General features: G+C 40.2%; 2 protein-coding genes across 4 annotated transcripts in view; one reads left to right on the top strand and one right to left on the bottom strand.

Moving 5' to 3' along the window:
* MRPS27 (mitochondrial ribosomal protein S27) overlaps positions 1–426 on the bottom strand; it is a 45,829-nt gene extending 45,403 nt beyond the window's left edge. The window contains exon 1 of one of the 2 annotated variants that reach the window (XM_083817984.1): positions 297–426. In XM_083817984.1, the coding sequence (XP_083674110.1) occupies positions 297–360 (64 nt within the window). In that variant the 5' untranslated portion in view covers positions 361–426. The remainder of the gene's footprint in view (positions 1–296) is intronic. The other variant, XM_083817985.1, reaches the window with a different exon arrangement.
* Positions 359–21,275, top strand: PTCD2 (pentatricopeptide repeat domain 2; the record flags this gene model as incomplete). 2 transcript variants are annotated; one of them, XM_083817986.1, is made up of 10 exons in its annotated part: positions 359–524; positions 1,958–2,050; positions 4,841–4,970; positions 5,249–5,366; positions 7,418–7,496; positions 8,668–8,759; positions 11,687–11,800; positions 16,381–16,455; positions 17,248–17,361; positions 18,754–21,275. In XM_083817986.1, the coding sequence occupies 10 exons, from the start codon at positions 359–361 to the stop codon at positions 18,976–18,978; spliced, it is 1,206 nt and encodes a 401-aa protein (XP_083674112.1). In that variant the 3' UTR covers positions 18,979–21,275. The 2 variants fall into 2 exon arrangements, with proteins under 2 accessions (XP_083674112.1, XP_083674113.1); XM_083817987.1 differs by lacking the exon at positions 11,687–11,800.
* Positions 21,276–21,533: the final 258 nt, after the last annotated feature.

Here is a 21,533-nt window from a genome sequence, read left to right on the forward strand (position 1 = left end):
TATCAGCCCCAATACACCCTCACATTAATTCTACATTCTCACCCAGAGAAGCAGGTCCCGGGCTGTTCACCCACCACCTCGGTCAGGCCTACCGACACAACCTTGCCCACCCTTCACGCCGCCCCCAAGCCCCGCTCCACCTCCCCATCCCCGCGCCACAACCACCCGCGAGCCCCCGCACGGCGCCCCGGCCCTCACAGACCACCACACCAAGCGGCCGTGGCCAACCTCGTCCCGTCCCCGCCGCTGCCAGTCCCCGCACCGCCCTCCCCCCGCCGCCGCGGCCGAGCACCGACCTGCCGCAGCCCCCAGGGCCTTCCCGCTCCGCAGCGCGCCTCGCACGAGCACGGGGGCGGCCATGTCGCCGAGGGCGGGGCAGGCCTGCGAGCGCCCCGCCCCCGGCAGGCCCGGGCACAAAATGGCGGCGGTGCTCGCCGGCGGCTCCCAGCGGGTGATGCGGGAGGCGGTGCGGCGCTCGGCGGTTCGCCTGCCCGCCCCGGGGTGCTGGGGCTGTGCGTCCGGAGGTAGCGGGGGCCGCGCGGTGGGGAGCGGGCAGCGGGATGGTGGGCGGCGGCGGTCCCGGGCTGTGCACCGGCTGGGAGACCGGCTGTAGTACTACAACTCCCATCGTGCCTGGCGGGTGCCGCCAGCCTTATGCCTGCCGGGAATTGTAGTTCCGGCCGGAATGCCACGAAGTATGAACTTAAGGAAGGGGTAGAATTCAGTGAAATAAGTTCAAGAAGGGCAAACTCTGCTGCCCAGAGCTCTCTGCTGACGTGGGTGCGGCGAAGGGCATCTGCCTGCTCCCAGCACCAGCCCCGGAGAGAGCCCCAGGTCGGGAGGGCGGATTTCAGTGTCGAGGCAGCGGAGGAGGCCTGTGGGGGGCAAGTGTTGGTGTCACCCAGGGTCATTAGTGCTGCGTTACCTGCTGGGGTTGCTACTTTTAAGTTTAATGGAAAACGTGCCACTTTATGGATTATTTTTCCTTCAGATTTCATGAAGTGTATCAGTAACGTGCTTCACTAACACAGAATACAATAATTTTTGTTTCTGTGGCTTGGTGACATTTTGCTACACAAATGTAAAACTTATATTTAAGCAACAGTCAGTGCTTGGCTTGTCCCTCCCTGATGAGAATCATTCTTTCACAGGCTGAAAACTTGTAAGAGTATATTGTGACAATGTAAACTACTACAGTAACTCTGTTGCCAAATCATTGGTTGCAGGTAAAAATCCACTGCTGGAGAGCTGGGTTTCTGGCAGCAGGAATTTGGCCAACAGTATTTGCATGACACTTTTGCTAGCGGAGCTTACAAAACAGAACAGTTGGGATCAGCACCCAGAGTTAATCTTGAGATTCTGGTCTCAATGACTGTCTTTTTTTCTTTGGTGCTTGCACAGCCCCAGAACTTTACTAGGTCTCCTGAGTGTTACTACAATCCAAATGGTAGTCTTTGCATTTCCCCGTACTGTCTTCTCACAGCATTTGGAGCTTCTGGAGCAGGGCATTCGACAATAACAAGGGCAGCATGTAGGAGGAGGGGCACTGTGCCTCTAGTGAGTTCTCAAGAACAAAGAGATGACAAGGAAAATCCTTAGAAAAGCATGGCAGATCTTACTTCTGTGCAGAATCCACTTCTGTCTTGGCTAGACGAGAGTGGAACTGCATCTCCAATTTTTCTTTTGTACATCCAATAAATACATAAGTTTTTGACTTTTTATATATTAACACTGGAAAGCTATGACATAACTGTTGTGGGTTTATGTGTGTGTTTTTGTTGTTGTTGTTGGTCATGTGAGCCATTCTTGCAGGTTTTTTTTTTAAGCGTTGTACTACTCCCAGTAGCCTGGCATCACACAGTAGTTAACAGCTCTAATTTTAAAATGTGAAGTTCCATACTATTAATCCAATTGTTATAATGTAAAACTCAACCTTTCTCTTTTTCTCTTATGGTAGGGAAGCGGTATCTGCTAACAGAAGATGACCTAAAGTTACAAGAATTTCAGCAGACAAAATTGGTAATTAGAAATGAAGTTCATGGCAATAAAGGTATCTATATTTCTTTGATAATCTCCATTCTCAATTTTAATGTGAGTACTAGAAAACAAGAAGACAGTCAAAGCCATTATAATATGACATAAAATTGACCCCATTCAAAGCAAGAGCTTGTATTTTTCTCTTCCAAATTGTTTGTTGCTAAAATTGTCTGAAGATCTCAGGCTTTGTAGAATGAAATGACATTAGTTATGCTGTCTTGGAAAATGTGGAGAAGCGTTCAAGTATACAAGGTGCTTACATAGGACCTGAAATGTTTGTGTCCTTACATTTCCAACTTTATCAGACAGTCTAATAGAAAGTACGGCTTCAGTCTATGAATCACACTTGAAATACATCTTCAGCAGAGAAACTTAATACAAAGCCTTACAGCTACTTCTCTGTCCAGAGAAGACCTGTGCCAGTAATTGCTTTAATCTGCTCTGTGAATTTATTGAGTTAATTCTTAGCTTTTTCCATTTTACATCATATAACTTCTCAGTTGTATATCTAATTCTAGATGACATCTGTAAATTCTGAATACGAAAAACAAGTTAAGGTTTCCCAAACTGATCAAGGAGTAAGATCAGTGGATTTTCCCTCATGGGGATTTTGTCATGCTCATTTAAAGTATATACAAATTTCATTCTTTAAAGAGAATAAATAAAACCATAAATCTGCTCTTAAAATTTAAGTATGGTTAGGTAGAAGTCGACTTCTTGCACTTTTTTAATCACATGCAAGTGTTCTGGTGATACAAGACCTGTGACAGTTGTTCCAAAGGGTGTGTGTGTATATATAATATCTATACATATATATGTATGTTATATATAAGTGCAAGGAAGGGACACACATCAAACTTAGTTTTGTATACTTAAGTCTTCTGGAACAGAAAGGAAGGTAAAGTCAAAGTGACAGTTTTTCTACATGAGGTAATACCAGAATTTGAATCGGGCAGTGACAAGTTGTAAGGTTATTACAATTTGCAGTGATGAAGACATACATATATTGGGCATGATTTATACTTCACTTAAGACTGATTGACCCATTGTAATAAATTCAATATATCTTGCTAAAGCAGGTTTGTAGAAGCCACATATTCACAGTTCACCTTTGAATTGTACAAGTCTTAGTCTCTGAGAACTGATGAAAACAGTGTGCTAACCTATTTGTGTGTATGTGTATATGGTTTTTATACTCAGTGTTTAGCCTTGCACTTGAAAGATGAAAAGTAATTAAGGATCATAGTAAACTTTGGTTTAGAAATGGAAAACACAGAAATAACTATCCTGTTATACAAAATATGTAAAAACTATTCTTTATTACAGTTACAGAGTTATACTATTATAGTTATAGCTATGGATAGAGTTATAATAATTATACTGTGAACTACAACAGCTAAGCAATTAACTACAGTTGCTACAATAACTATTGTGTGTTCTTTACAAATACAGTTTGAATCCCAGGTTTTTAAGTTTTGGTGCATCTTTGAGCCCATCCCAAACATATGTATATTTACTTCTATACATTTGTTCTTTAGATTTCACAGGATTCAGCCATGCGTCTCAGTCTTGAGTAAGGACTCCTACTTGCATGTAACAACAGATATGCATCCAATAGCTGAATATATTGTTCTCTGGGGTGCTTTCTTGGGCAAAGAGAAAGATGGGCAAACATCTTTATTCTATGTAGAAAGGCTGAGAGAGCTGGGGATATTCAGCCTAAAGAAGAGAAGTCTCAGGGGTGACCTTATTGCAGCTTTTCAGTATTGAGAGAGGGCTTATTAGAAAGATGGAGAGCAACTTTTTGCTCAGTCAGATAATGTCAGGGCAAAGAATGATGATTTTAAACCAAGAGAGGGGAGATTTAGGTTAGAGATTAAGAAGAAATTCTGCACTCAGAGCATGGTGAGGCACTGGAACAGGTTGCCCAGAGAAGCTGTGGATGCCCTTTCCCTGGAAGTGTTCAAGGCCAGGCTGGGTGGGACTTTGAGCAGCCTGGTCTGGTGGGAGATGTCCCTGCCCATGGCAGGGAGTTGGAACTAGATCTTTAAGGTCACTTCCAACCCAAGCCATACTATGGTTCTATGCCCTGGAGGTACTAGTTTGGAAACAGTAGCAACCAAGGAGCTGCTACATAAAAGTTCACTTGCCTGTCCAAATAGGTGTGTGGCTCGGATAAAGCAGGGGGCTTCCAGGGGATATACATGATTTTAATCTTGCGTATGCATGAATCATAGCCTTAAAATTACCAGCTGGTCTTTGTGCTTGCGCTGCTATAGGAGATATATTGTGGATAGAGAAATGTCTTTTTTTTTTTTTGGAGAGGGGAAGTAACACTAAGTTTATGGTATGTAAAGAAATACATATATAATGTATGAGACTTTGTTTGCATCAGTTACGAAGGTTTGTAATTTATTTTTTTGTACTAACAGTGTTGAGTAGAAGTTACTGTGGTAGTTTGAATGTTGGGTGGGATTGTTTTGCTTTGTTTTTTAAAAAAGAGATTAAGACAGCAAATGTCACTTTAAAGACTTCCTTCCCCTTTTAATTTTTTTATATTACCTGATGTATTCCATACCATACACAATGGAATTAATTTCACAGTAAATGTCTTCTGAGTTTTCCAAGTCTGCTCTGACTTCATGGGTACATCTAGGCATGCTTCTCTGTGGGAAAATTTTATACCTATTTATTGGTTGAAAAACAAAGTTTTTTGCTGCACTGAATCTCCATATTTCAGGTACAAAGTGTGCAACAGATAATGGAATTGTATATGAACTGCTGTTATGTGCTTCTTTTTCAGATCCATATTTTAACAGTATTAAAGAAAAATTAAAGAAAAATGGAAAGATTCTCAAAAATGAATTAAAAATTTTACTGCATTTATGTCAGACTTCAGCTGATGTGGAACTAGCCAGAAAAGTTATTTACAGGTACTTTTAACAATCCAGGTAACACTGTTTTCTCTCTTTATTTTTCACTTTTATCAATAGAAGAGATTACTTATTACTAGTTCACTTTATTAGCTCAATCAAAACAATATTTTTCCTTAAAATCTTATCTTCTTTTGTATCTAAATGCTATTGACTGCTGCAGATAGAAAAGCATGCCTCTGTCATTACAGCTGTAGATCATGCTGCCTATTTAAAGCTGTTTTACCTTGGCAAATTCTATGCTTTGTGTGATTAACTCTTTTGAGTCTTTCCAATAGGTACCATGAACAGAATGGAATCACAACCTTACGTGATTTTAAATTTGGGCCCCTCTTTATGAGGCTATGTTATGAGCTAGACCTTGAAACACCTGCAGTAGAACTTATCAAAGATCAGGTAATTTCTTCTACATATTTCAAAAATATCTTCTTACCTATTACTTCAATATGAGTAATTATGTTGTGCATGAGCTCAGAGGCTTGAACTGTATCTGTTGCAGTAGCGAGGATGTCTGCAACATTATTCTAAGGATGTAGATTATATGTTTTTAATTTTAAAAGTAACCTGAAAGTGAGAGAACAATTAAAAGAAAACCAAATGCTAGTTTAACTGATTTTTTTAAATTATTGTACTTCTGTATAATTGCATCATTTTAATACTGCTAATCAAAAAAAGTTTTGGTTAAAAATAATTCATCAGAAAAGCACTGAGTGTTTTCTTGCATCCTCTGTCTCCTGCATCCATACTGCATAGATCATACTTGGAAGTGAACACTTCTGAGTATTTATGTAGCAGTCCTCTGAAATACCTTGGGTTGTTTGCACCAACAGATTTATCATGTTACTATTTACTTCAAATTCCTTCTGAACCCTGTAGAGGTGGTATGATTTGCATCAACTCAGGAACCTTTTCATAGAATCTATAAGGTTGGAAAAGACCTCCAAGATCATCTGGTCCAACCATCCCCATATCACCAATGTCACCCACTAAACCATGTCCCCAAGCACCATGTCCAACTTTTCCTTAAAACACCCCCAAGGATGGTGACTCCACCACCTCCCTGGGCAACCTGTTCTAATGCCTGACTGCTCTTTCTGAGAAGAAATGTCTCCTCATTTCCAGCCTAAACCTCCCCTGGCGCAACTTGAGGCCATTCCCTCTAGTCCTATCACTAGTTACCTGTGAGAAGAGGCCAACCCCCAGCTCCCCACACCTTCCTTTCAGGTAGTTGTAGAGAGCAATAAGGTTTCTCCCCTGAGCCTCCTCTTCTCCAGGTTAAACAACCCCGGTGCCCTCAGACGTTCCTCACAGGGCTTGTGTTCCAGGTCCTTCACCAGCTTCGTAGCCCTTCTCTGGACATGCTCCAGGGCCTCGATGTCCTTCCTGTAGTGAGGGGCCCAAAGCTGAACATAGTACTTGAAGCGGCCTCACCAGAGCAGAGTACAGGGGGATGATCACCTTCCAAGCCAGGATGCTGTTGGCCTTCTTGGCCACCTGGGCACCTTGACGGCTCATTTTTATTTCTGAAGAAACTTAATGACTTGTTGAACATTTGTAATATTCTGTGTGTTATTATGACAAAACGTTAATGATATACAGCATCTGAGACATGTAAATGATTCTGTGCAACAATGCTGTGTTTTCAAAACTCTCTGGGGACCAGTGGAAAGTCAGCTCTATGATTTTAATTCATCAAGTCATGGGATGTACATAGCCAAAAATGGGAGAGATCACTTGGCTGCTGTTCTTAATTGAGGGGTGTGTATGCACGGGTTTTGGTTTGTTTGCATGATCGACTGTGGTCTGTGTCATCAAGACAAGTCCTGTATCACTTATGGAACTGAGTAACTGATAGAAAGCAATGTACAGTACCACTTCAGACTCTACTGCGGAAATTTTCCTAATGCATCTGACATTTTATTTCTCTATTCATGTTCTCCCAACATGCAACGAGCGTGATGGCATGAAAAAACATACTTGCTCTTTATTCTGCTACTGCGTGTTATGACTTAAGCCCTTGTGTTGATCTGATCGTCATTTGATACTGTGATTAGCAGAATATTCTTTCAGTTTCATAGTGGTGGTACTTTATCCCAAAGGTACTGCTATTCAGCTGCAAACTGCATATCTGCTAGGCTTTTAGAGTTGCCATTAGAGACTTCTGCTTGCATTAACTTGAAGGTCACAATCTGTCATTGGCGGAAAAAAAAAGTGTGAATCTCTGGGAAACATCTGTTTAAGTGTGCTTTTGACCATACTGAGTCACTGGTATTTTAGAGGTTACTTGACAGAGGAAGAGTTAGGGAACACAGAAAGTTAAATGTTAAACTTACAAAGATGGAGCTAATTCCAGTAGAAGGACCTGATAAATGCTGCACACAATAATAGTGCTTCTCCTAACTTTCTTAAAGCTTGCTTTGTTTGTATGTTTGTTTGTTTTTCTACAGAATTTGCGTGGTTTTTTCTCAGAGAGTACATCATTCCATATTTTGATGACTATGTTGTTTAAAAAGAGCCATTATGAAAGTAAGTACTGAGTTAGCTAATGCAAACACATTTTGAGGAGCATTCTTCCCTCTATGTGTGTATAAATATTGATTTATTTGGTTGTTATAAAATACTGACAAGGTTTTAGAGGGCCAAATATAATATAAGTCAGCATAGATGCAAAGTAGCTGCAAGGTAGTGTGTAATAAAAATGGAAAACTTTACCTGTTTCATACTTGCAACAGTATTTTTACCGTCTGCAATTCTGCAGAATTGTGATTATGCTGTGGGATTTTTTTCCTTAAGCTTTTTTCTCTGAAGGCTTAACTTCTCTTTGGTTGGTACTTTCCCATAGCTTTTTGGTTTCCCTATTCTAAGTTAGTTTTATGTGGCTTTTGGAACAGGAAGTTCTCCAACAAATTTTGCTGGCAATTCTGTGTTTTTGTGTCAGAGCAGGGAAGAGTATCCTTTTTACTTTGGTAAGAAAACAGGCTGGAGTCTTCTCTTGTTTTCTCTTACTAGTGTGCACATACAGAGTGGTTACTGAAATATTTAAGGCAAATGCTTAAAATCAGAATTTGGCACTATGTGAGGTTATGACAGGGAATCATCTGACTTGACTGTTAAGAGTATGGAGTAAGCTTTTCAAACAAATTACTTCATTTGGAATTTGTTGAATGGGTAGCGGTTGGTCAGTTGATGTTTGGCAAATCTGTCCAACACTTGTCTTAAAGGCTGAGACTGACCCACTGTTAAAGTAACTAGATCAGAGCCTGGATGCTGTGTTGTGTTGTAATGAAATATGCTTTAGTAAAGAGCTTTTAGATAGTTTGCTGAAAATGGTAGAAGGTTTGGTTGTGTGTTTAAAAGACTGTTGTCTTCATTCTGGGCAGTTAAGAAGAATGAGAGTTGCTTTGCCAAGTATCCAGAACTTAGTTTTAGGTTTGTGTCAAGATAATGGAACAGTAAAACCAAGTGCTAATGTAGATGGAAAACCTCCTACATGGGAAGTATTATTACATCCAACTGACCCCAAATTAAAGTTTTTGAAATGTTTTAATTTGAAAAAGTTAATAGATTTCAGTTGGCGTTCTTCTTTTGAAGTAGACTTACTGAGCTGATATCACACTGATTTTATTTTATTTCTTCCTGTAATTAAACAAACTGCCTGAAATTTCTGAAGTGAATAACACTACTGTATTTTTGGCAGGTGCTTTGGAAGTTCTGGGAGAAATGAAAAAACAAGGTATACCTTTCAACAAAGAAACCTATCTACTGGCATTTGCAATATGCTACAAACTTGTAAGTATTTTCAATTTACATGATGAAGCATTTGAAATGCCTCCTCTGTCTTCCTCTTTGGGGATTTTGAAATTTGTGTGTTTCCAGTCATGATTTCATACTTAATACAAATATTTTAGACATACTTAAGTCATAAATTGCTTCATTGTTCACAATTTTTGTGCGTATATGGCTTCCCATACAAACTATTGTCACAAACTAAATACCCGAAAATTACAAGAACATAAACATTAAGAAACAAATTGGATACAACCTTTGATTAGCTGTTAGTATTCTCTCTCTGGGTTCTGTGCCAGGATGTACTCTGTGCTTGAGCCACAATATTGGATTTATAGTCTGGCTTCTCTGGGGGACAGGGCATATATGACATGTTCTGTTTGTCAAACATCTCCCATCCATTTCTCCCCCTCTCCTCCAGGTAAATCTTGGACCATTTCTACAATCGCACCCAAATTTGGCAAGAGTTAGGGTTGTCAAAGGTAGTCTGTTCCCACATGCCTGAAGAAAAAGTGCAACTGGGCCCAGAAAAGAAACATAAATGAATGCCTTCAGTGAGAGGCATCTTACTTCCCCTTGAGCTCAGCTGTATTTTTAGTTTGGAGAAAAAGCGCATGAACGTATTAAGAAGCTAGGCTGCATAGGTTCAACAACTGTTTCACTAGAGTAGTTTCTCTTTTGTAGCAAGGTGAGATTCTCAAACTTTCTTCTTTTAGTCTTCCTCTCCAGATTAGAATGAATTCTGCAATTTGAAATATTAACATAAGTCCTTCCCAAACTCAGTAGGAAACTCTTTTTCAATTTCCCCGTGTTTTTAGAAAGAAAGACACTGGCTGAGAAAAAAAATATACCACTAGACTAAACTTCCTCAGATTTCTTAGTTAACTGTACAATGAAACAGACTAAATATGTGATAAAAAGTAGTTAGCCTAAAATTGTAACTGTGCAGTAATTTCTGTGGTGCTTCTGAAATTCTCAGTTCTAATGAATTGGTGCTGCTTTTAGGTCAGGGTGAATAGAAATAGCCACATAGCTTTGGTGTCTATAGACTGGGGCAGTAGACAGAGCTAAAAAAGATCTGTGTAAACTGTCTGCAGTTAAAACCAGTTGGAGATTGATAGTTGCAGTTTATTTAGGGATGTTACCAGGTCTACCCAGAGGGTGCTTTCTTTAGGAAGTTGTGAATGTACAAAGACACTGACACTATGCTACAAACAAGTTCATAAGTTGGTGTTTGCTGTTAGCAGCCACTTAGCCAATATTTATGGATACAAGGTTACTCCTTGGTCTACACTCTGCCCCTTCAGGTAAAGGCTTTCAAAGAACCTAACTGTATTTTTCTGAGGTCTCCATTACTCTCTCTGCAGTAGCTTTACATCCTCTCTAAAATTCTAACATGTTTTTTTCCGTGGCCTGTTGACAGAGGGCTTAGATCCATAGACTACAGAAAAGAAGAGGTTCCTGAGATGTGTTTTCTACTACTGGCTCTACCTGTGTTTTCAGCAGAGAATCTGGCACATCCTTATTTGTTTAACGAATTCATAAAAATGCAGTGGAAATGATAGTAAATTGACACCCCTTTGTTTTAACAGACAAAATAAATTTGTGTTTTGTTTTCATTAAGATAAAATACTATCAATAGGGGAATAAGCTGTAGTAGCCCTTTATACACTAAAGAGGATTAGACTGAGCTCTTTCAAATGCTTAATTGGTTGATTCATCTGTTAGTGGTAAATACTAAGACTCCAAGTTAGAAGGGGCTCAAAATGTTTTTGCTAGTAATGCAACATGAGAAAACTCAGGAAAAATCTTGAAGGGAAACATCTTCAAGATGTATGGCTGTGTAGTACTTAGCTGCCTGCCGGGTTAAACCACAACAAAAACCCAAAGGATGACTCTGTCCCTTAAACCACAGCTGCTATTTTGCATTCATGGCACTTAGTATAGTAGTAATAGAAATCAACAGCAAATACTAGGAAGGAACATGAAGTCTTATCCAAATCAGTGGTACCAGTTGTTACAAAACCTTCCTGCTGCTAACTCTCACGTTTGGCAGGTTTTACTTTGTTCGGGGTCTAGTTGGCTCTATTTACCATTTCCAGTGTGAGGAGCATTGTTTTTGACAGTTGATGGTTTTTAAAATAGCACACAGATGAACTCATTGCCTTTTACTCTAGACCCTTATTAAAATAGTGGCATTAATGTTATTACCATATGTCATTCACTACAATAAGATGCCAATTATTTATGCCCATAAAGTTAAGTATGCTGGTAATTCTTGACCTTTGAAGTACTTAACTGCTAACAATGTGAAGATGGATCACTGATGCTATTTATTGCTTGCCAGCAATACAGAAAGTTTTTTATGTTGGAAAACAGGCAAATATGTGAGGTATCCCATTAGAATATCTACTTTGGAAACATCTTGAACAATTTAATTTTTAAGAGGGAGGCTCAAGATTGCTGAATATTCAAATTTGCTTGTGTGGAGATCTCTTTAGTGTAATGGTGCTGAATAGTTCAATGCTTAGAAAACATTGATTTTTGTTAACTATACAATGTAGCTTTTAGAATAAAGACAAAAAATCAGCCTTCTTCCTGATTTGGGAATGATAAGAAAATGAAAAAGAAAATGTTGCTTTAAGTAGACTGTCAGGTGTTATCTGTTTCCAGAAGTCAAAACAATCAGGGCAAAGTATAGCTGTTAAAGTAATGGGAGTTATTGTCTTCTGAACTCTAGCTCTGAATGTCATCTTTTGGTGTTGTGTTTCTCAAGAAGTGCTGCACAGAATCGGCTTGGTTGGGTTCAGATATAGATTACCTTGCTGGCATTAACTTCTGAATGCCTTCTGAATGTGACTGCAATTGCTTACAGTCCTTTCAGATCTCAAGATTTACAAGTGCAACTTAGACTTGAAATTTCTACACAGGACAGCCTGGAGTCTTGCAAAATCTCTGCAAAACTGCTTGAAGAAGCACAGCTAAAAGGTGACTCATTACCACTGCGAGCATTCTACTTTGCTGTGGCGTCTGCTCTGAAGCAGGTACAGTGCCTTTTGTTTTGATTTGTCCCTGAATCTCAACAGGCTTTTTGCTATATGATAGTCAGCACAAGAAAGCCAACATAGAGGAAGCATAAATGACCTATGAAATTACTTTAAGTACTATAACTTTTAGGCCCCTGAAATAGTAGGATTGTAGGTGGCTCCCACACAAAGTGGATGTAGAAATTCTGAAATCTAAACCTATTTCTTCAGTCTAATGCACAGGTATTTTGTGCCACTGACAATGCCACGTAGAATTTTCTTACCGAACAGACGAGACTTGGACCACTGGATTTAGGTATAACCATGGGCCCAGTCGTGCTGATGCTTAGTGATGGTTTCCTTTAAATAGAATAAAAATAATAATGCAAAGTATATGTACAATCAGCTTTTCAAATAGAATAGTTTGGGTTGGGAGGGACCTTAAAGATCGTCTAGTTCCAGTCCCTCTGCCATGGACATGGACACAATCCACTAGATCAGGGTGTCCAATTCATGACCTGGCATTTTCTGGTCAGTTTCCTACCTAAGGCATCAATAAAAATTGAATACTAAGCATGCTAGGGAGCTGCACTTCTGTGACGACATGTCAGCATGATTTGCACTCTCATGCATTCGTTTGATCATAGAACAGTTATGTTCCCAGATTCACCAACATTAGGGTTTCATTTGTCTATGGTCTGACTGGCACACTGCCAGAAAACAAGGGATTTAAGGGTAGATGATTCCTTGGCACAGCAGATAAGAACTTCAGTATTTGGAAACAGAAGTTAGACATATCCAGTCCACAAGATGAAAGTTCAGATGTAAAGGAAGAACATCTAATAAAATATATATCTTAAAAAGTTTAAATGTTAAATGTTCATGTTAAAATGTTTATCTATGGAGGCAAACTCTAGGACCATGATATGTATTGGCCGTCTATCAGCAGTCATGGCCATCCGGAGAGGTCCCAGATGACAGGAGATTTTCTAATGTGATGGCCATCAGTAAGAAGGGTTGTAAGGAGGACCTGGGGAACTACAGGCCTGTCAGCCTGACCTTGGTGCCAGGAAAGGTGATGGAACAGGTCATCCTGAATGCAATCATGCAGCGTATGCAGGACAACCAGGGTATCAGGCCCAGTCAGCATGGGTTCATGAGAGGCAATTCCTGCCTGACCAACCTCATCTCCTTCTATGACTGGGTGACCCACCTGGTGGATAAGGGAAAGGCTGTTAATGTAGTCTGCGTAGACTTCAGCAAAGTCTTTGACACGATATCCCACAGTATTCTTCTGGAGAAGCTGGCAGCCCATGGCTTGGACAGGTACACTCTTTACTGGGTTAAAAACTGGCTGGACGGCCAGGCCCAAAGAGTGGTGGTGAACAGAGTGAAATTCAGCTGGCGACTGGTCATAAGTGGTGTTCCCCAGGGGTCGGTGTTGAGGCCCATTCTCTTTAATATCTTTATTGATGACTTGGATGAGGGAATTGAGTGCACCCTCAGTACGTTTGCAGACAACACCAAGTTGGGGGGAAGTGTTGATCTGCCAGAGAATAGGAAGGCCCTGCAGAGGGACCGGGACAGGTTGGGTCGAGGGGCAGAGGCCAGTGGGATGAGGTTCAACATGGCTAAGTGCTGGGTCCTGCACTTTGGTCACAACAACCCCATGCAGTGCTACAGGCTTGGGGCAGAGTGTCTGGAAAGCTGTGCAGAGGAAAAGAATCTGGGAGTGCTAATCGATGCTTGCCTGAACATGAGCCAGCAGTGTGCCCAGGTGGCCAAGAAGGCCAACAGCATCCTGGCTTGTATCAGAAACAGTGTAGCCAGCAGGACTAGGGAAGTGATTGTCCCCCTGTACTCAGCTCTGGTGAGTACAGAGCACCTTGAGTACTGTGTTCAGCTTTGGGCCCCTCACTACAGGAAGGACATCGAGGCCCTGGAGCATGTCCAGAGAAGGGCTACGAAGCTGGTGAAGGACCTGGAACACAAGTCCTACGAGGAACGTCTGAGGGCACTGGGGTTGTTTAGTCTGGAGAAGAGGAGGCTCAGGGGAGAGACCTTATTGGTCTCTACAACTACCTGAAAGGAAGGTGTAGGGAGCTGGGGTTCGGCCTCTTCTCACAGATAACTAGTGATAGGACTAGAGGGAATGGCCTCAAGTTGCGCCAGGGGAGGTTTAGGTTGGAAATGAGGAGACATTTCTTCTCAGAAAGAGCAGTCAGGCATTGGGACAGGTTGCCCAGGGAAGTGGTGTCATCACCATCCCTAGGGGTGTTTAAGGAAAGGTTGGACATGGTGCTTAGGGATATGGTCTAGTGGGTGACAGGGGTAGTAGGGTGATGGTTGAACCAGACGTTCTTGAAGGTCTTTTCCAACCTTAATGATTCTATGACTATATTTCTCCACAGCACGTTCTTTAAGGGTGATGTTTTTCATATAAGCACTACCATGAAGAGGTGCTGAAGGAGTTCAGCAGGAAAATAACATTTGGGAAATCCTAAAGTCTACTGTTTCATAGAATGGAATCATAGAACACCTTGGGTTGGAATGGACCTTAAAGACTATCTAGTTTCAACCCCTCTGCCATGGGCAGGGAACCCTCCCACTAGACCAGGTCGTCCAGGACCTTGTCCAACCTGGTCTCGAACACCCCCAGGGATGGGGCATCCACTGGTTCTCTGGGCAACCTGTTCCAGTGTCTCACCACCCTCTGAGTGAAAAATTTCCCCCTAACATCTAATCTAAATCTTCCCTCTTTTGGTTTAAAAATTTTCTCCCTTGTCCTATCATTATCTGCCTGAGCAAAATGTCGCTCTCCATCTTTTTTATAAGCCCCCTTTAAGTACTGAAAAGCTGCAATGATGTCTCTGGAACTTTCTGTTCTCCAGGCTGAATATCCACAGTGCTCTCAGGTTTTCTTCAGAGGTGCTCCAACCTCTGATCAACTTTGTGGTCCTCCTCTGGACCTGCTCTAACAGATCACCATCCTTCTTGTGCTGGGGACCCCATACCTGAGTGCAGCACTCCGGGTGGGTCCTCACAAGGGCAGAGCAGAGGGGCACAATCCCCTCCCTCCACCTGCTGGTCACTCCTCTGTTGATGCAGCCCAGGATGCAGTTGGCCTTATGGGCTGCAAGCTCACACTGCTGGCTCATGTCGAGCTTTTCATCCACCAGAACCTTCTCTGCAGGGCTGCTCCCAATGAGTTCTTCTCCCAGTCTGTCCTCATGTCTGGGATTGCCCCAGCCCAGGTACAGCACCTTGCGCTTAGACTTGTTGAACCTCATTAGGTTCACATGGGCCCAGTTATGTAGCTTGTCCAGAACCCTTTGGATGGCATCCCTTCCTTCTGTTGTATCAACTGCACCACTCAGCTATGTGTTATCTGCAAACTTGCAGACGGCGCACTCGATCCCACTGTTTGTGTCGTTGATAAAGATATTAAACAGTACTGGTCCCAAGACAGACCCCTGAGGGACGCCACTCATCATTGGCCTCCACCTGGACATAGAGCCATTGACCACAACTCTCAGGGAGCAGCAGTCTTCAGGCCAATTCCTTATCCACTGAATGGTCCACCCTTCAAATCCATCTCTCTTCAATTTGGAAATCAGATTTTCCATGCCATTAATTTGCATACAGCTGGAAGAAATTCTAAACATTCTGTTTCATATCTAAAGAGGTCAGATTGCTTTCAGTCTCTCCAGAGGATCTATAAGAACTAGAAATTTGGTGTTGTTCACCAGTTTGGATGCATGATGTGTCATCATTAAGGTTTTGTTATGCATTCTGTCTTTTTGCTTGGTGTCTGTGAACAGCACAGGCTGAACAATAGCATCAATGAAATTAATTTATGTGCATGGTGATATGGCTGGGCTTCTCATTAACACTGGGGTTAAAAAAACAAAATCTCTGCCTCTGAAATGACATGAAATGTCCATAATACTGTTGGTTTTTTATAAAAATCAATTAAAATTCTAGTTCAGCAAACAGAATAGTGCTCCATATTACATGTAACTATTCCTAAAGCTGCATGATCTTTTAGCAATACATCTTGCTTTGAATAAGGTGCATCTTTATCTCAAGTAACTGCAGTTGGTTTAGTAAATGTCAGTGTAACACTTACTGTCTATACAAATCAATTGGTATCACAGATACAGTACTGTAAATATGTATGTCCAAAAGGCTAAAAACTCTGGACAGGATAAATACTGACATTACCATATGCTGCACTTCATTTAAGTATTCTGATTTATGCCAGACTTCAAGCATGAATATAGTTCTTTTATCTTATAGATGTACTTGTGCTCAGTGTTGGTTATATGCATTACTTTCTTGCTTATCTGAGACCTAAGACCTGAAAATAGTCTGATGTTCTGTAGAGCTAGGTGTCCTGCAAACTCCAGCAGGGGGTATTTCACAGGCTGCATGCTCTATGGGGCCTGTAGGTCTTGGTGAAGGTATTTTAGATGCTGGTTTGTGATTCATTGAAAAGTTGTAAGAGCTTTTTTTTTTTTTCCTTGAACTTTGATTCACATGGAAGTGCATCTCACATGTTTAACTGTATTTTTTCATTATTTCTAATTCCTTCCTAGAATGACATAGCACAAGCCCAATTTTATTGTTCTCAGATAAGGAAAACAGACAACAAAATATACAATAATCTTAAAGTAAGTATGCTTGCTTTGTATTAAAGTTTTACAGAGAAATATGCTATACTGGACAACAACTCTCATGGGTGGCAGAGGAGCAGAAGGGTAGCTTCTTAGTAGCATAAGCTTATATCAGCAATGTTGCTGACTTAGTTTTTGAGTCAACAGACAATTTTTGTTAGGTGATTTGTTCTTAATTGTTAACAACTTCCCCTCATTTTTTTAAAAATCACTTCTTACCATTGATTAGAATGGTAAGTAGGGCAGTCCTGCATCTGTGTGTATAGAGCTGGGAACGATTTCTAGTTATGACACTGTGCTTTTTGTTTTCATGCTACAGGAGATTTAAAAAAAAAAACACAGCTCCAAGTAAATGCCTTCCTTAGCTCTGCTCTGCCCACTTCAGGCCTCCTTCAGCCGTATGAACAGTAATGCTTTTCTTTAGTTGCATGGTCTATAACCTGAGAGTCTATTGCTTGTGCCCCGTAAATGACCTCTCTAAGCTATATAAATAAACACTTTATTCCAGAACAGATAATGCAGATCCATCAGAGGAGCTCTGCCTCTTGGTTCACCCTTCCTTTCCCAACAGCTGAAAAAAAAAAAAAAAGAAAAGAAAAGAAAAAAAAAATCGTGGAAATTGGTAATTCCATCTGGCTTCTGCATGATTAATGCATTTTATCAGCACAGTATCTAGAAATTTATTTTGGTCCTGCTTTGCTTCATAATGTCTTCCTCAAATACTTTTTCAAAGCTTTCTTTCTGATGATAAGTTTTGTGTGAGTGGTGTGGATTTATTTTATTTTTAAGGTTCTTGTCCAGCTCAGATCTGGTTCACTAGAAGAAGTATTAAAAACGTTGGAAGCAGCAGTGGAAATGGATACTCCTCCCTTTGTGAAAAAAATTGAGTTTTCTGAGCAAGTGGTAAGTATACAATAAGGAACTGAATCAGTCAGAAAATCTGACATCAGTGGTGTGTGCTGGTCAGGGGTGCAGGCCTGGGGGTGATGAGGCAAGACTGAGAGGAGGTCCGTGATGCTTTGCTAAATCTTGGTGGTGTGGTTCAGTTACGAAACGTCAAGGGCCTGAGTTCATCCTACCAGAGCTGTTTGAGTTCTAGTGCATTCAGGTGCCAAAGCATCTGGCTGGCTTATTGTGTTGTTGGACAAAGCACTTAGCTGTCTTCCCTTTTTTGTTGTGGATCTAGCTTTTACAAGCTCAAATTTCATCTGAAGGAAGCCGAAGAGTTCCCTAGTGGCATTTAATAATTTAATCCCTTGCCCTATATGCTAGTTTCATTTGATGTAAAAGTGAGAATAAAGTTCTGATGACAGTGGTATTGTTAGCTTGGTGATAATGGTGATATTTCAAAAAAAAAAAAAATGTACACAGAGAAGTGTGATATGGGAAATAATAGCTTTTACAGTATTGATCACTGAGAAGGCTTCATTCATACGCACATGTATCCCTGTCAGCTTGGCGGCACTGCTACTTCTTTTCGTGAAAGTTATATTCATTTTAAACATAGGTATGGAACAAGGTATTTTAAGACTGTGTTAGCAATTAAATACTTACACTTTCAGTGCTGGCTGTTAACAAAATAACTGAAACATAAAATAAATACTAGGCAGAAGGGGAACATGCCTTTCAAAACACAGTCCATGGATATTAGTTGCTGTGTTTAAAAGAAAGTTTTAAATCAGAGTTTGTTTTGTAAATTCGTTGCAATAAAAGTTGCATGTTTCAATGTTGTGTTTTTATTTTTGTTTGGCAAATTTGTGACAGTTCCTAAGAAGACCAAATATTTGTACTGCCCCATTCCTTCCACAGTAGGTTATTGGTCAATAGCAATTTTTCACAGATTCACTCGATCTCATACCCTGCATATGGTATAGCCTATGAATTTTCCAGTGTTTTTTAGTACGAATTCTATTGATTTGTACTGTACATTTAGTGTGATACCTAATAATAGCTATAATTGTGCTGATTCGGCAAACAGATTCCAGGAAGCAATTATGTTGCCTTGGTTTAAATAATCGCATTAGTCTGTACTAGGACTGAAAATAGGACCGTACTACTTTGAGGAAGTTTTTAATCTAATGAACTTTCTCTAATAGGTGTCCAGTGCATTTCCACTGTTGCTTGGTGATGAATAATGTGTGCTGCTTAAAATCCTCTTCTTACAAGTCATTTAACTAGTGGTTTATCTTATGCTATATACTTTTTCTTTCGAGTGATAGTTTGTCTTCAATATAGTGATTGATTGAAACATTCACTTGCTGAACTGTAACAGTGTGTCATTTTTACCCTCCTCAGCTGGCTGCAGCCACGGAAAGGATGGAAGAAAGCCCTGACCTTTCTGCCAAATTAAGAGAGATACGTAACAAACTACAAGCTTCAGGACGGATAACCACAAACACGTTGGAAGATATGCTCTTCCAGATTCCGAGTTCAAAGAAGACCCCTGCAAAACTTTTAAATCAAAAACATTTGGGTTATCAGGCTGCTAAACCACTTCAGTCAAATCTGATGTTGGAATAGTTCAATATTTGGTGGTAAACTGAACTACTGTTAGGGTCATCCAGAAGCGTGTTTGAATAAAATGGCTTCTCCCCTCCTCCACTATGGGCAATTGTTTAAATTGCTTGCGTGAAACTGAATTTTAAATATAGCTCATGTAGATTTTTAGCATCAAAATTCAAATGAACAATAAGCCATGGCAGTAGGTATTTGTGTATTGTTCTGAAACTGAGTGATCAGAATGGTTTGAAGCTTTTCCTCAAGGACTTAGATCGGGATTTTCCTTATACTAAATATCCTGATAGAGGTAAAAAAATAGTATTTGTATCTGATCTGACTTTTGCTGCTGTTCACGATTTAAGAAAAAAAAATGCAGTATTCATCAGATACAGTGTTCTGCCAAAAATAAATAGATGCGGCCCAGAGCCTAGACGAAGGAGTATTAAATTACATTGACCATTTTTTTAAATTCTGTGCGTCTCAAGAGAATCATAAAGGAAAGAAAATGTCTTTGGTGCCTTTTTTTGAATGGTTCATGGGAGATAGTATGGTAACTGGCTGGTTGTTTTCTCACTTGAAGGAGATTCCTGAATGAAAGTTAATGTTTTGGAATAATTATTCTGTAATATTGTGTGACTCATAGTTTCAGTTTTTCAGGAGTTTACAGGTTTTTAACAGTCCTGCTTGGGATCAGCTGGAAATCATTTCCATGCTTCCAGTACAATATGGAAGTAGCTCCCAATCTTTTCTTCATAAATAGGTTTGATACAAGATTTGTAAAGGCTGCATGTAGTCTGGCAAAGATTAATTTCAGAAAGATGAAAGGATGGAGTTACTTTTTTAAAATATTCAGGTGGTTGCTACCATCAGGAAAAACTAATATAAAACTACATTTTCATATGCAATAGAAGATAGTTTGGCCTATTTAACCTGTTACATTGCAAATATTATAAAGTCAATACCATTTAATTACCTTATTTGGCACTTTCAAATACATTTTAATTTCAAGAGGCTGGTTTGTCCTAGGACTGACGTGTGCATATTTGTTGTTGGTTTTGGTTTTGTTGTTTTTAGTCTGCATTGGTTAGATACCTATCTGAGGCTGTATCCTAAAGCCACCCATATGGCCCCCTACTACCAAAACCTTGCCACTACAATCCTACCTGCAGTTGAACTAATAACTTGTTATAATTTGTTGTTATTATAGCTGACATTTCCTATTCTTTGCTCTCTTGATTACTGGTTTTCTTGAGATTGATTTATTCAAGCTAACTATTAAGTTGTTTTGTGTTTTTTTTTTAAAGAAACTATACATTTTTTTCTCTTGAGGGAGAAGGGGAATGCTGAATCCATCCCAGGCATGTAACAGGTACAATCACTTGAAAGACATGCAAATAAGGAACACAGGTAGCAAAACAGACCATTTAAAAAACCCTGCATTTGCCACCTGCACTACTGCCCCTTCCAAAGCTAAAGGGGACCAGCAAAATGTGCAGGTATCTGACTCTGGGCTGGCATTCCGCTCTGCCGTTCAAGTTACGGGGCTCTGCAGTGAGCAGTCTGAAAAGACTTGATGTTTAAATAACCAGCAACACTTCAGCAGAAAAAGAAAACAGGTAGCCCAAAAGGTTTAAAGGGTAAGTTCAAAGGAATATGGATAAAAACTAAGACATGGTTAAAAATTAGATTATTGAAGGTTGCTATGGAAGCTTTGTGGAAGACTGATAATATCCTCCCATGGGGGGAGAGCGAGGCAAAGAGAGAGAAAAGAGCAACTTCTAGTATTTAGGCAGTTGATTTCAAACAAAGTCTAGTTTGTTTCACACAAGTAGTACAGTGGCTTATTGATCCAGAAAGCTTGGATTTGTAAGTATGTGTTCATAAATATAGCTTTTGGTATGTCAAGGTGTTGACCACTCTGGCTTTTATGCAGAAGAGTCTTCAGCCACATGCTTAAATTTTGTGTATTTATGTGTAGTTGACTTCTAGTTTTCCAGCGCCAAAGCTCAGGAAAACAAACTTGTCTAATGTTAAGCAAACACTTCAAAGGTTTTGCTAGGTCAGTGTGGTTGGAAAGTCAAGGACTAAGTTACTAGAGAGTACTTCTTGGAGACAGCCTCAGAGATTAGTATGTGCAGTATAATACCGCAGCCAGTGGAATAATTATACTTTGCTTATATGGAGTTTTAATCAAGGATGAACCTTGGAATTAAAGAGAAGCCAACACTGGAATTCAATTAATATAAGGTTTTTGGTTAACAATTTGGAAAAAAAAATAAAGGAAAATAAAAATCTAGACAGTTGCATTTCAACCATTATGTGATTCTGTGAAATTCTGCTTAAAGCTTTATGTCGTGTGTAGCTGCAATGAGGATCTAAAGGCTCTTTTGTGTACTGTTGTGTGGAAAGGGATTTGTGTTTGTTTCTTGCATGTAGATATTCTTCCTCGTTTGAAACGTGTTTTGTGCATATCCTTGCACTCAAGCAGCTTTTCGGAATAGCAGAAAAGGAGACAGCAGGTGGCGTTTCTTGATCATACTTTCTTACCAACACGATTTCCAGGGTTAGCTTTTACC

This window comes from Anser anser (genome assembly GCF_964211835.1).
Source record: "Anser anser genome assembly, chromosome: Z".
Classification (NCBI taxonomy): domain Eukaryota; kingdom Metazoa; phylum Chordata; class Aves; order Anseriformes; family Anatidae; genus Anser; species Anser anser.